The sequence below is a fragment of the Gallinula chloropus genome, assembly GCF_964237585.1.
Source record: "Gallinula chloropus genome assembly, chromosome: Z".
Lineage (NCBI taxonomy): Eukaryota > Metazoa > Chordata > Aves > Gruiformes > Rallidae > Gallinula > Gallinula chloropus.
The window spans coordinates 70,731,310-70,744,485 of record NC_140089.1 but is presented as its reverse complement, the minus strand read 5'-3'; the positions used below and the strand labels follow the sequence as shown (position 1 = coordinate 70,744,485).

The following is a 13,176-nucleotide window of genomic DNA, read 5'->3' as shown; positions in this document are numbered from 1 at the left end:
TGAAGAAAAAACCCCTGAGCATGGGGTCACCCAGATCAATGATCAAAAGAGGCTGAGAATAGTGGAGGGAAAAAAGAAAAAAAAAAAAAAAAAAGCCCTTTTTTGTTAAAAAACAGCCTTCTGTATAATAAATCAGAATACAAAGATACTAAGCTTTTTCTCCCCATTAACAACACTCCTTTTTGGCTTAAAAATAGAATACCTTGTTTTTCAGAAGATTTTCTAAGAGTAAAATTATTTTTAAGTGCTAAGAACAAGATTTCAATAAACCTCAAAATTACCTTAAGAAAACTAGCAAAGAAGCAAGAATGGAAAATATTGGGGGTTTTCTCCCCATCATTTAAATATTTTATTATCCAAAAATGCAGCTACAGAAACTTTTCATTCCTGAGTTTAATTTAAACAAATCATGTATTTTGAGCTTCATGAGAAATGATACAGGTAGTGTGTTCACAGAAGAAGTAATCAACCAAAATTACGCAGTTTGCGCTCCTCCGGTACACGACAGATGTGAAGGCACGTGCAATACTTGAAGAATGTGCAATACCACTTCTAGGGCCTCTGCTCATCTTTTAAGAACGTACAGTAATTTGCTAAAGACAACTGAGAAAACCACTGAAAACTCTAAACCAAGAAAACGAAAATAAAATAACTTAATCTCTAAGTAATGAATTCTGACACACAAAACAGACCAAATTTCTCAAAGCAGAGTACTGGCTATTTAACAAAAACGTCTGTCCACGGTGGATAGTCTCTACTTACCCAGAATGAGTGAAGTACTACATAATGCATTTTAAATATCACATCGGTAACACAAAACAAGTTAGGTATTTTTAAAACAACAAACATGCATGGTGCCACCAATGAAGACTTTGCTTAAGGTAAGGGGACTCCAATGTTTTCTGCAAGACTGGGACAGAGCATCTGGTCATTTACAGCTTTGAGGAGCTTTATTTTTCTGCCCTGGAGAGCGAATCTTACTCCTTTGCTTCCTCAGCCCTGAGTAAAGGCATAACTAGGAAAGAGGAACAAAGGTATCTAAATCGGAACAGAATATTTGTTAGTAGCTTTGTAGTTAATATATGGTCTGTTGCAAAGGTATTATTGCAACATAACAAAGGTATAGGAAGTCAAGAGGAAGGAAAACCTTAAAATACTCAAATGCTTCATACAATTTCAATAAGTAGTTTCTTAGCATTTATTACCACAGTAACATAGAAAACAGAATGAGAATGCAAATGATGTGATCACATATTCTGCAAAAATACTAAGAAAAGTTTACTGAACAAACCTGTATTCACAGTGACACAGATGGGACAACTTAATTTTAAATAAATAATCAATTGCAGCAAATGCATAACAATATATGCAGTAATTCCAATTATCCTTCTCTATCATATGTCTGGATGAAATGAACAGCCTTTTAAGAAAAGCTCATTCACTAATGCAAGTTGGGGGTTGTGTTGTTGTTTTCTTAACAGTTTGCTAGATGCTTCACAGTCCATATTTATACTTGAACAAGCATTAACTTCTAAAAGGCCTGCACACAAATATTGAGTCTTTAGTTTTACAACAGTAATTCTGATCCTTGCAACAGTGCATGAGTGGAATCTGAACATCAAAAGATAACAGAGAAGATCAGAAAAGTAAAGGTATTGAGAAATTTTGTGTGTGCATCACCATGGATTATTCAATGCACTGTTAATACTCTCTATTATTGTAAACAGTAGAAAAAAGAATGACCTGTGTAAATCTGGATAATACATTAACACATTTTCCAGGAAAAAAATTTGCTCATGTTTGCCTTTTGGTTTTGTTTTTTTTTTTTTTTTAATGTTTCTTAGTTTATTTGTCTGATCCTTCACTAGTAATTCTTTTCCAGACTAAGTAGAAATTTCAGGTTGTTCAGATTCCTGCAGAACAAGTTACTGTTTCATGTCAGACTAGTCTTCTAAACATTGAAACTATTTTGAGAAAATATTTACACCTATAAAGATTCCTGCATGACTAATGATATGCTTCAGTATCAACTAGTTATCATTAGAATAATGCCATTACATTCAAAACTCTGCTTCTAGTCTTAGAAGACGATTGTTCCCAGATGCTAGAGAGTGGATAATTCATGTTTCTTCAGGGGTATGTCTGCGTCTGCTGCTGAGTCACTGCAAGAAGGGGATGGAAGAATTATTTTCTCTTTTTGAACCAAATGTCATTACGCACTGGACACAATACATTTCTGAAGAAATAATGGACACTGTTCTCAGCATCCTTCCCTGCAGAAGCAGCCTTCCAATGGCCTGCTTCAAGCAAAACCTGAGAAGTCCTCCATCATCCACCTCGATGAACTGTAAGACCCTTCACCACTTTTGAACTTGCTGAATTGCCTGCCACTCTTCATTTCTGTTCAGCCCCTGACTGCTCTCTACTCATCTCTTCTGCTTTACTGCCAGTGGTCCTGGGAAGTAGCAGGGAAAGAGGTGCATGAGATTTGTCACCAATTCCCTTCCAGTCCTTATCACTCTTTATCTCTGAGTTATGCTATTTTAAAAAGATCTACAATGTCCTGTCCAATGCTCAAGCTCATAGCTTGGGAACAATCTTTTCTTTTTGGCACCCTCACACCCACACAGCATCCAAGACTGTTTCATAAAGTCCCACATGTATGTCCTCACCTCCAAATTCAGAGGTGCATGGTTCGTTCCATCTCATGGGAATTTTATGCTCTACCCATCTAAAGCAGTTTCAGCCTCTTGCATGTTAATGATGCACCAATTCTCAGTTTTGCTTTCCCTCATTCTAGGACTCCAAGAGAAATTTCCCTCAAGCACCTTCAAAAATGTTGAGTTTGAAGAGGCAACAAAAGCACTCCACACCCAAGCTAAGCTCTAAGCACCGTCTATTTGATACCAGTTCAAAGAAAATCTGCAAACACATGTTCTCAGCAAGCTCTTCAAGATGCTGGGAATGACAATATTCATCCAGATTAATTCAGTGTTGGTAGTGCTGATGCAGCTGAAAATTTTCTACTTCTGAGGCACATAATAAAATTCCAAATTTAAATACCTACATGGATACTAAATTGATAGATTTTCTTCTGTTCAGTTTTTCTCCAACTTGTCTGGCATGACCAATAAAGATATATCATGATCATCCACACAGTGTGAGTATTTAATTACAGCAAAATGGACTGAGACCAGAAATTAATTTCATACAACTGCATGCCTACTTTAATGTAATAAAAATTACATGATCATGCTCAACTTGTTGTTTTTTTTTAAATTACTTCTGTTATATTAATGATATATGAATATGCTATATAACTATAAATTGTATGTTTTAAAAGTTAGCTATGAAAAATGGTCAGAAAACCTCTTGCTTGGTTCACAATATAGTTAGCTTCCCTTCCATCAGTAAACTTATTTTAGCACTAAAGATATTCTGGTATTTTTTTTTTAAAAAAGGTTATGTCCTCATCTTTTAAAGAGCAGCAGCTTGTATTCTTACACTCAAGAACTGATTCCAATAAATATAAGAAGGATGTCTGTGAGGAAAACACATACTAAATCATTTATACAATAGCACAGTTTTCACAAACTTGATCCAATGCATTACTAAATACTTTTCCATTCTTTTTCATCTGATCCTGAGATCTTTTTTATACAAATTGTAGAGTTTTATGTGGAAAGCAGTTACATAGCTACTATTTTGTTCCATTTGAAATAGTTATTTATTCTGAAAGAAATACATCTCCTCTTGCTCATGCGAAATGTCTCAAAGAGCAATTAAATTTTTGCACACTCCAGAATTCCTGCAAACAGCAGTATCAGAGACATCGAGGCCCAAAAGGATCATAATGATCATGTCATAAATTTGTATCCAACAGGCCTCAGGATTTCACTTAATTCTCTACTAAAACCCAGCAACTTTTGACCAAGCAAAAGAAGGTTTCAGTAAGAACCTTAAAAAGCTGCACTCTTCTCAGCTCCAACAGTCTTTAATGAATACTACACAAGTATTTGTAAGTATAAGATACTTATGGAAAACATTTACTAAAGGATTAATATGGATTTTTGTATCTGAAAGCATTTGAAAGTTTCTCTAATCACTTTTGCTTTTTATTTATACAGGCTACGCTTTACCTTCATGATTGCTGTTTAGTTCTGCAAGTGCAACCAACTCCTCTTTAAATGCTATTTTCTTGTTTCTTCCTTGGCTAGGAAGACAACAAGGATGTGTATTTTTGAAAGTAAATGTTTCTTTCATACCTCTCTCAACCCCAGTAAAAGTACTTGCACACGTATTCCTTCATTGTTAAGTAATGGGAAAGAAATTATTTCCCAGAATTTCCTGTATTACCTCCCTCTATTGAGGTTCAATGTGGTGTGATAAGCACACAAAAAAAAAAAAAAGAAGAGTGACAAAAGTGGCAGGAAGAAAGGCCCAAGTCTCACCAGGTTTTAGAGTTCCACGCCACCGTTTTTCTGCAGCAACACTGAGACTGTACACTAAGGTACCCAATTGTCTTCAGTAAGACTAGGAGGATGGAGGGGAGCAGTTAAGTACTTTTCATGCCCAAACCAGTTCACCACATGGTCACACAAACAGTTGGATTGTCACACCCAAAGGACAGGATATACAAATGGGACAACACTGCTGATCAAAAAAACAAGCACACACACACAAAATGACCATTTGCGGACATAGAAGGTGCTCTAAAAATCAAGTTATTGATGTTGAAACTATACACAACAGTAGCCTACTCCAAAACATTCAGCGCTTTTTGCAGCCCTGTACTTAGCAGCATTAGCTGCAAGGGCTATTCAAGAGATTTACTTCTCTAAGGACAACTGGATGACATGAGACTGGTGCATGCAGACAGTACTTCCACTCCTGTGTCTTAGCTACACTACTCCTGTTGTTCACTGTGCAATTCGCAGGTGTGATCAAGCATTTTTGTCTGTATCTTCAGAAGGGTCAATGCAATTCAGAGTTTCTAGGGGCATTCTTTCAACTCAGTTCCTTCCAGACTTATTTCTTCGTCAAGAGGAGGACTAGCATTTTACTGTTCCAAGTTAACTTTGATAAACAGGCCATGTATGTTGGTACAACACAGTGGTTTGTAAGCTGTATATTCACCTAAAAATAATAACAATTCCAATTAACCTTTCCTCTAATGAAAGTATATTGGGCATTTTACCTGCTATGGTGTTAGGGGTTTTTTTAATTGTAAAACATAACTGAAACAGGAATCCATGTAAAGAAAAAGTATTTTTACTGTTTGGATTCTTCATGTCACCCTTTTATAAAGGGATTTTCACAATTAAGTAGACCTGTTCTAAATAGCTCTATTTACAAATTCTTAAGAAGAATTCACAATTCCTCTTCGGATCATCCTAATTTCTTTGATTACTATTATCTCCTATTATGCCAGTGACTCAAAGAGAACAGACAAATCCAGCTACTTCCAAGATTTTAATTTCTTTATATGGTCACTTGCATTTTGCAGTAATAAATATTTACTAGCCAAGTTGCTATTAGTATGATGATTTTAACTATGCAATGGTTAAAGCAAACACTACCTGCTAAATATTTACATTGAACAGTCTTGCAACTCTATGAAACTGTTTTGCTGTTCACATCTATCTAGGATGTGAATCTGCTCACAGATTATTTCTTACTGAAATTATATTTTTATATTGTTTTATTTACATTATTTTATTTTAGGATCTTTTTATATCTAAATCACCTTCCTAACAGGTCTGAAGAAATTTTTTAGTCAGAATGGCAGTTCCCATGAGACATGTAAATAGCAGTTGTTTCTGCATTGTTCATTTTGCATGGCAAAACTAATTTTTCCTAAACATCAGTTTAATAAAGTCCTCCTCTCCTCCAAATGTGTTCATAACTGAAGTCTGACAAATAACTCCTCTGTTCCTGCAAAGGCCACAGTTGTGAAGGAAGCAGCCAATACTCAAAATAGTGGAGTCCAGCTCCAAAACAATCTTCAAATATCAGGGGATACACCTTGGACGAGAAGAAGTATTTGCAGTGAGGGGATTGCAAATATTAAGGTCATTAAGGTCATTATGATCTCAAAACAGGGTAGGATTCCATATTTTGGCTATTTGCTGCAGTAATCTGAAGATAAATCATTTCAGAAACAGTTTCTTGAGGAAACAAAAATCTGCCCCCGACTTAACTTTGCTATGGATGTCCCTGTCATAAAGCACACAGATTTGCAACAGCTGGTCCTAAAGAATTCAGATAGGTGAACTAATTTGAGAGGCTTGACCGGGGTGAGGACGGGACAGACTGCAGAGAGCACTTCCATCTTCACTCTCAGTGTTTGGGATAAGTTTTTGTAGTACCTGCTGCTGGAGGCATTATCTGCTCAAAACTGTTAGCTGAGATACTGCATAGTCTCTGAAGCTAAATCTCCTCACATGTCACCGTTCAACAGAGGTTTTCAGGTTGTTAGTAATTATGCCTATAACTGGTATATTAAAAGGGTTTCCAAAAAGAAACCATTTTCTCCTAACAGAGACTACAAAAGGAATGAGTTATGGCAAAATAGAACGAAGACGCCAAAATAAAAAGAAGTAATTGCATCCTGGAATTAAGCCTGTCATGTGCAGCAAACCCAGGCCATAAAGCACCAGCAGCCCCAGAAAGGGCAGCTTCTAGAGCGCTCCAGCTCCCTGGCACCAGTAAGAGCCTCCCCAGATTCTGACAAACCTGGATATTCTCCTTCAGCGGTTATTTAGTTTTAAGACACTTAAGGCATCAAGAAGACATTGTTTATCTACAAAATTATTTCCAGACATAAACAACAGAGAAGAAACAGGCGGAGTAACAGATATTAGTCCTCACATCCCTAAGGTGGCTCTTTTCTCAAGGAGAATCACCCTCCACCACTTTCTGTGAGCAGAAAGTCAAATTAAACACCGTCTGTGATTCCAAACTCAAATGCCTTAAAATACTCTCAAATACATAAATATATCACCATATATGTAAACATGGGATCAACCTTTCACACTTGCTTTTGAAGATACTGTTGGTAATTCAAAGGTATTTTTGCATCTTGCTGTATAGAAGAAAAAGGGAAGTTTTCACACACCCATCAGTGTTACGATGTTAACACCAGTGTTAAGATGTGAGGTTAAGATCTTGTACGCAAGAGAAAGAAAGCACTTGCGGTCAGCACACTACATAACCTTTCACCTTTCTTTTTTTCCTGGCAGCAATATTTTAAAAGATAATATACTCTTAAGATCAACTGAGAAAACTTGATTCATTGTTTACTAGTAGGTATATATTAAAAAGTTCTAGCATTTTTTAAAATGGGATTTTAGAACATATCTTCAGCACTTGCACCTAGTACTAGTTTTCAGCAATGCATACATATAAAAGAAATGTATGAATTAATTAATTAGAAGCCAAGTAAAAGAAAATGCATTATAAAGTAATATTCTACAAACGTCTTCTCATCTATGACCTTGGCACAGTAGAGTTCAGTTGGAAGGGATCCAATCATCTAGTCCAACTGCAACGTTGAAAAACAGCCTTAAATATGAAAAAGAAAATTCCCCAAACCAACACACAGCCAAACATGTAGTGCTTCACCACAAAACTGGCAAAGTTTCATGGTTCAGCTGGCTTCTTGGCCAGTCTTACATGGCTTCCACAAGTCCTCAACTGATTCAGATGAGTGTTCGCTCAGAATAACCTGTTTATAAAATACAGTGGTTATGGCAAACATCCAGCATATCCCATCTATGACTCCTAAATATTGCTCTGACCTGGGAAGAAACTGACTCTCAACTCTCATACTGGTTCAAATCACAGGAATCCACTGCAATATCCAGCTTCCAGTCTTATTAGACAAAGTAGCATACATTGCAAGATAGAAATCAGCAAGTTGGTAATCATAGTATTGCTGCTGTGCCCCTGCAAAGCTTTTATCACCATAAATCTCCTGTAATATTTTAAGCCTGTAACAGAAATCTGACTAATCAAAACTACTTGTTAAAAGCACTTTTATGATGGAAAACCAAAAGCAAACTATTTCAGCAAGATACTTATTACATATATATATATATACATAATTAGGTACACTGTTTTAGAATTGCACCCCTGTATTTTGGAAACAGCATCTTTCAGCTGTAATTATTTTTACTTACTAGCTCAGGAAGTTTCAAAAAAGGCAGTCAGAACTGACTGACCTATGATCAATTTAATTTAATTATTTTCACTATTTTAATCTAAAATAAGGTTAGTTTGCAGCATATCTATTAACGCAAACACAATTGTATGAGTTCTACATCCTGGTTAATATGTGCAATCTTTATTTCAGCATGGCTCAACTGAAATCACTTAGCAAACACGTAAACCATGTTACTGGCACAGGAGCAGCAAAGCAACTGAGTCATCTTCGACATGGGAAGGTAGAATTAGCACCACAGAATTTGATATAAGAGTAATAGGAGGCACGATATTTAAAACTACATGCTCATTCTAGAATTGTCAAATTTACTTTTTTAATTTTAAAATTAAAAAACCCTCAATAAACCAAACAACAAGAAGTAAATAAAAAATCAGCAAACCAGCAACTGAACACAGGAAAGGATTCTATTTACAATTAATATTTAAACTTGGCTTCTCCTATGCTTTTTCCTAATCACTTCAATAGTATGAATTAGCATGCATGCAAAATTAATTAGGTTAAATTACATTTCATAACTTCAACGACTTAAGTTAGTTGGATATTCTTATAGATAGCCCTCATAGTTTTGGACTGAACTATTCATGGCATTGCTTAATACATGCAGCTTCTTCAATATCATTTCTCCCTAAGTAATGCATGGGGAAAACACATTAAAATGAAATATAAAATTCTGAAAAAATTAAGCTACTGCACTTCCCAACAATAAATATAACTAACATCTGTTGCAGAAGCTGCTTGGCACTTGCAAAATTTTGTAAAGGATTTTTGTTGTAGACAAGTATTTTTCTACAATTTCTACTAAACACCACTCAACTCAGATGGGTTCCTTTCATATCCATAAAAGAACGGCAATTTTATGCCTAAAAGAATGCATATAACTAAATTTTGACTGTGATTCATTTGTGTTCTGACACATAAAAAAGCAAGGAAATACCTAGAATTAATAGACTTAGATCTGAAAAAATGTCTAATAAAAGCCTCAATGTTCAACATATTCTTTTTGTTATATCCTGAAATACGCTCTTGTTGATATAAGGAATGGTCTTATGATTACGCATTTTACTTTCATTTCACATCTCATAAGTGAGAACAGCACAGCAAAGCCTTTAGGAAAGCAGTAAATTTTCATTTTAACAGGCAAGATAGACCAAATAAGCCTCTCACTTTGCATACACAGCAAGCACAGGACATCACTTCTTCAGGGATAAACTAACAACTTTGTCACATTCTCCTTCATGTTTTTTTTTTGTGTTTTCTTTTCCACTATTCTTAACTGAAGAATTTAAAAGACACAAACTGAGCATTCAATAAATGTTTGGGGTTTTTTCTGAAAATATGCATAAGCCATGCACATTTAACAAAGCTTTTTCATCCAGCATTTCATTTGAAGTAGCAATCAAGACTTGTTTGCTATGATAATACACTGAATTTTTTTTAAAAGATCTACTCCTCTACTGAGATATCAAGCAGTTGGTAATGATGGATGAGGAGAAAATGAAGGTACTCATTTTCTCCTAGAAAATCCTAATGCTAAGTACACAAAAGATCATTTGGGCCACACAGGCTCAAATGCAAAACCTGCTGTAAAATAAACTAACTGGCATTGCATTCACTATTCTTATAGAAACAGACAATGAATGTCTGAAAAGAAAAAATACTTAAATCATGGAAAAAACATGTCTGTTGATGGGTACTGAAATCTATATTGCTCTGGGAAAAAACTAGAAATCAAAACACCTTGGATATATTTGGATGAAAAAAATGCAAACAATTGTGTCATGGGATATTGTCAGTTTTAAAGTGGAAAGTTTAAGAACACATGCTTTGCTTTTACCTTGTACAATAAATTAGAAGAAATTAATAAACAGATTTGTAAGAATCCATATTATATTTCCTTTAAATATTCATTATTCTTTCTAAATGTCTTTTTAGATGAAGACAACCTGGAACTTGTAGATTATATGTCTGTATCATTTCAGTTTACCTCTTTATGTAACTACTAAATATAAATTCCTTTTGTTTTCCCTTATCACAGACACTTGGAGGAAAGGACTAAATTTAATACAACGTTTTACAGTGTAGCTCGCACAGTTCTCCCTTCCTTCCTCTCAAATTAAAATCAAGTCTATACACCAGTCACATTCACGCCACTTCTTAACACATAATAAACTTAACTTTTTACCCTCTATTTCTTTTGACTAAGAGGGAAGGCATAGATAGCATTAAAGAAGTACAGAAAGTACATACAGCCATACTGTAGAAATAGCAGTTATCCTACAGATCAGTAGATTTTGCACTGAATTTAACTGACATTCTTCAGTAGGACCATACAAAGAAGTGCATCTAAGAAAGCAGCAGTAAGGTGCTGAAAGAGTTTTCACTCTGCTGTAATAAAAAACACCACTCACAGAACAAACAGATTTCACATACAATCTTTAATAGGAAGAGACCTTTAAATGACATTTATGAACAGAATGTCACAACCAAATTTTAACATCTTCCTACAACTTCAGAAACATATGTAGAGCTTCTTATGAAGAAGTGGTAACTTTCAGCATTTCCTCAAAGGTACGTGACATGGTAAGGATGTGAGTAAGATGGACTTTTAAGAAACTTAGAGCAAAAGGTACACTGAACAGAACAATTATATAATGTACTATGTGATAGCTATGAATTAGACAACGGCAATAATCCTTAAAAGAAGAAAATCAGAACAAATTAAGGACTTTGGATCAGGAATTGCAACTCTGCCCTCACATTAGTACATTGCAATTCAGAAAGAGTTTTTACATAAAAGACAACCTATGGCTGCAATCTATTGCTTTAAGCAGTCAGTAAGAGTTGAGTAATGGGGTAGTGCAAGATTAAAACTAAGAGCAAATAAAAAAAAAACCCAAGTTAAACAAACAAACAAACAAAAAAATCACTGTCCCAGCAACTTTTGATAAAGAGTAGTTTAAAAACGTCTTTTCTCCCTTAAGCAAAATATGGTGAAAGCAGAACATTTTGTATCCAAGTATTACTTGTCTGTTTTCCAGAACAACTAAGCCTGTAGAGAGTGCACTGAACTAGGTTCTTAGGGGCTGGGACCATTCTTGGTCTGTGTACGTACAGTGAGGAGTAACTGAGGTCAGTCCTTAACTAGGATGTCAGGGTAATAAGGTAATACTGGGTCAGTTATGTGCAGATAGTAAATACAAAGCGGCAAGATGCTGCCATGTTAACATACCTCTTGTACGGAGCGAGCTGCTGGCTTGTCTTGATGATTGGCCAGTATTAAAAACGGCAAAGTACATAACTGTGGGTGCTGGAGAGCTGAATGCAGTTCATTCCTAGCAGTTTCTAGATCATCTTCAGAGGAGGCACTGTCTAATACAAATATTACCCCTTGGGATCCTTGGTAGTAACGACTCCAGTACTTCCTGATATTGTCAGCCCCTTTCAAGACAACAATAAGAATTAATTAAAACAGGAATATTTAAACAAATTCAACACTTGTATCTGAAAATGACTCTTCTACTTAAAAACAATCGAAGAAATGGACTAAATTTCTTCTCCTAATTAATCATAATTGAAAGAATAAACCAGAAAAAAAACCCTGTAAATCCAACACACACAAATATTATATTAACATTGTTTAAATAAGGAAAGAATTTGGCTCAATGCAGTTTTCATCCCTGAAAGTTTCCGCTCCATTAATGAGTACTGGCAGAACTACCATGCTTCCAGTGCCACATGGTCTAATGATATACCTTCTCACTGAAATATCTTGGTACTAACACCTAAACCTTTGCCTATTCTCTTTTACTTCACCCTGTAGCTCCTTGCTCTAATCTGTAGCTTCTGTCATAGTAGCTGCTCATTTCTGTGCATAAGATCTTTCAGTTCATCTCCAAACCATCAGGCAAACACTTCATAACTGGGGAAAAAAGGTAATTAGACACTTGATGAGGAGAATGGTGATACAATAGCGAGCTGAGGAGTGAATGAAGGGCTATGGTGACAACATGCAAAGGCTTTCCTTTCCACTATTTCTCTGTCAACCACACAGGATTCTAGAAGAGCCCAACAGTAGACACATGAGTGACTGTACAGGCTTACGTGCCACAGTAGTTTTCAGGACACAGTTCAGCAGTGCTCAGCCATCTCAACAGAAGCCAAGCAGTAAGGTTATCTACAGAAAGCTCCTGTCTCCCCTGGAGAGTAGCGTATGTTATAACATTGAGGTAGGAAAAAAAACTATGTATTTGACAGCTGTCAAACTATCTAAACTATGATTTGGATATGGGCCATTCTTTGTATGTCTGAATCTGGCACTACACTCATGGGGACTAACACTAAAAAGTGAGTAGCAGCAGTAATACTCTACTAGAAAACTTGACATGCTGTAAGACAGTGATTTGCAGAAATGTGCTGAAGGTACAGACACTTTTCTTACTCTGAGAAAAAGAAGGGAACTTTAATGTACACACAGATATCAAGTGCTGAAACAAAACTACAAAATAGTTCTGAGCAACATGTAGGCACAAAATGAGAATTTAATCCAACATAATTACAATAATATTGATAATGTTGCACACTGTGCAACAGAAAACAAAATCACTGAACAAAGTTGAAGAAATAAATATCTAAAGAAGAATTTACACCATATATTTTAGGCATAAAACTCATCTTGCTCCATGGAGTTATTCTCTCCTCTGTACCAGTCACACTGGAACCTTAAGCACTCTGTTCCTCTATTCTGCGCCTAGCACAGTTCATGTGGTTAACGAATGTTGTGAACACACACTTTTTCCTGCAGAGAATACTGAAGTCATCATACCTGAACTGGTTTATTTTCTGCAAGAGATCTAAAGAGTTGATTACTTAATGTTAAACTGTCATGGGATTTAGTCAAGACCTTGCTAGGTTTCTCTATTAATTTAACCAAATTCAAAGCAACACTTCATGAA

General features: G+C 35.6%; 1 protein-coding gene across 1 annotated transcript in view; it reads right to left on the bottom strand.

Annotated features, from left to right (window-relative positions):
• ARL15 (ARF like GTPase 15) overlaps window positions 1–13,176 on the bottom strand; it is a 228,249-nt gene that overhangs the window by 121,761 nt on the left and 93,312 nt on the right. The window contains exon 6 of the mRNA XM_084278624.1: window positions 11,454–11,662. Within this exon, the coding sequence (XP_084134750.1) occupies window positions 11,454–11,662 (209 nt within the window). The remainder of the gene's footprint in view (window positions 1–11,453; window positions 11,663–13,176) is intronic.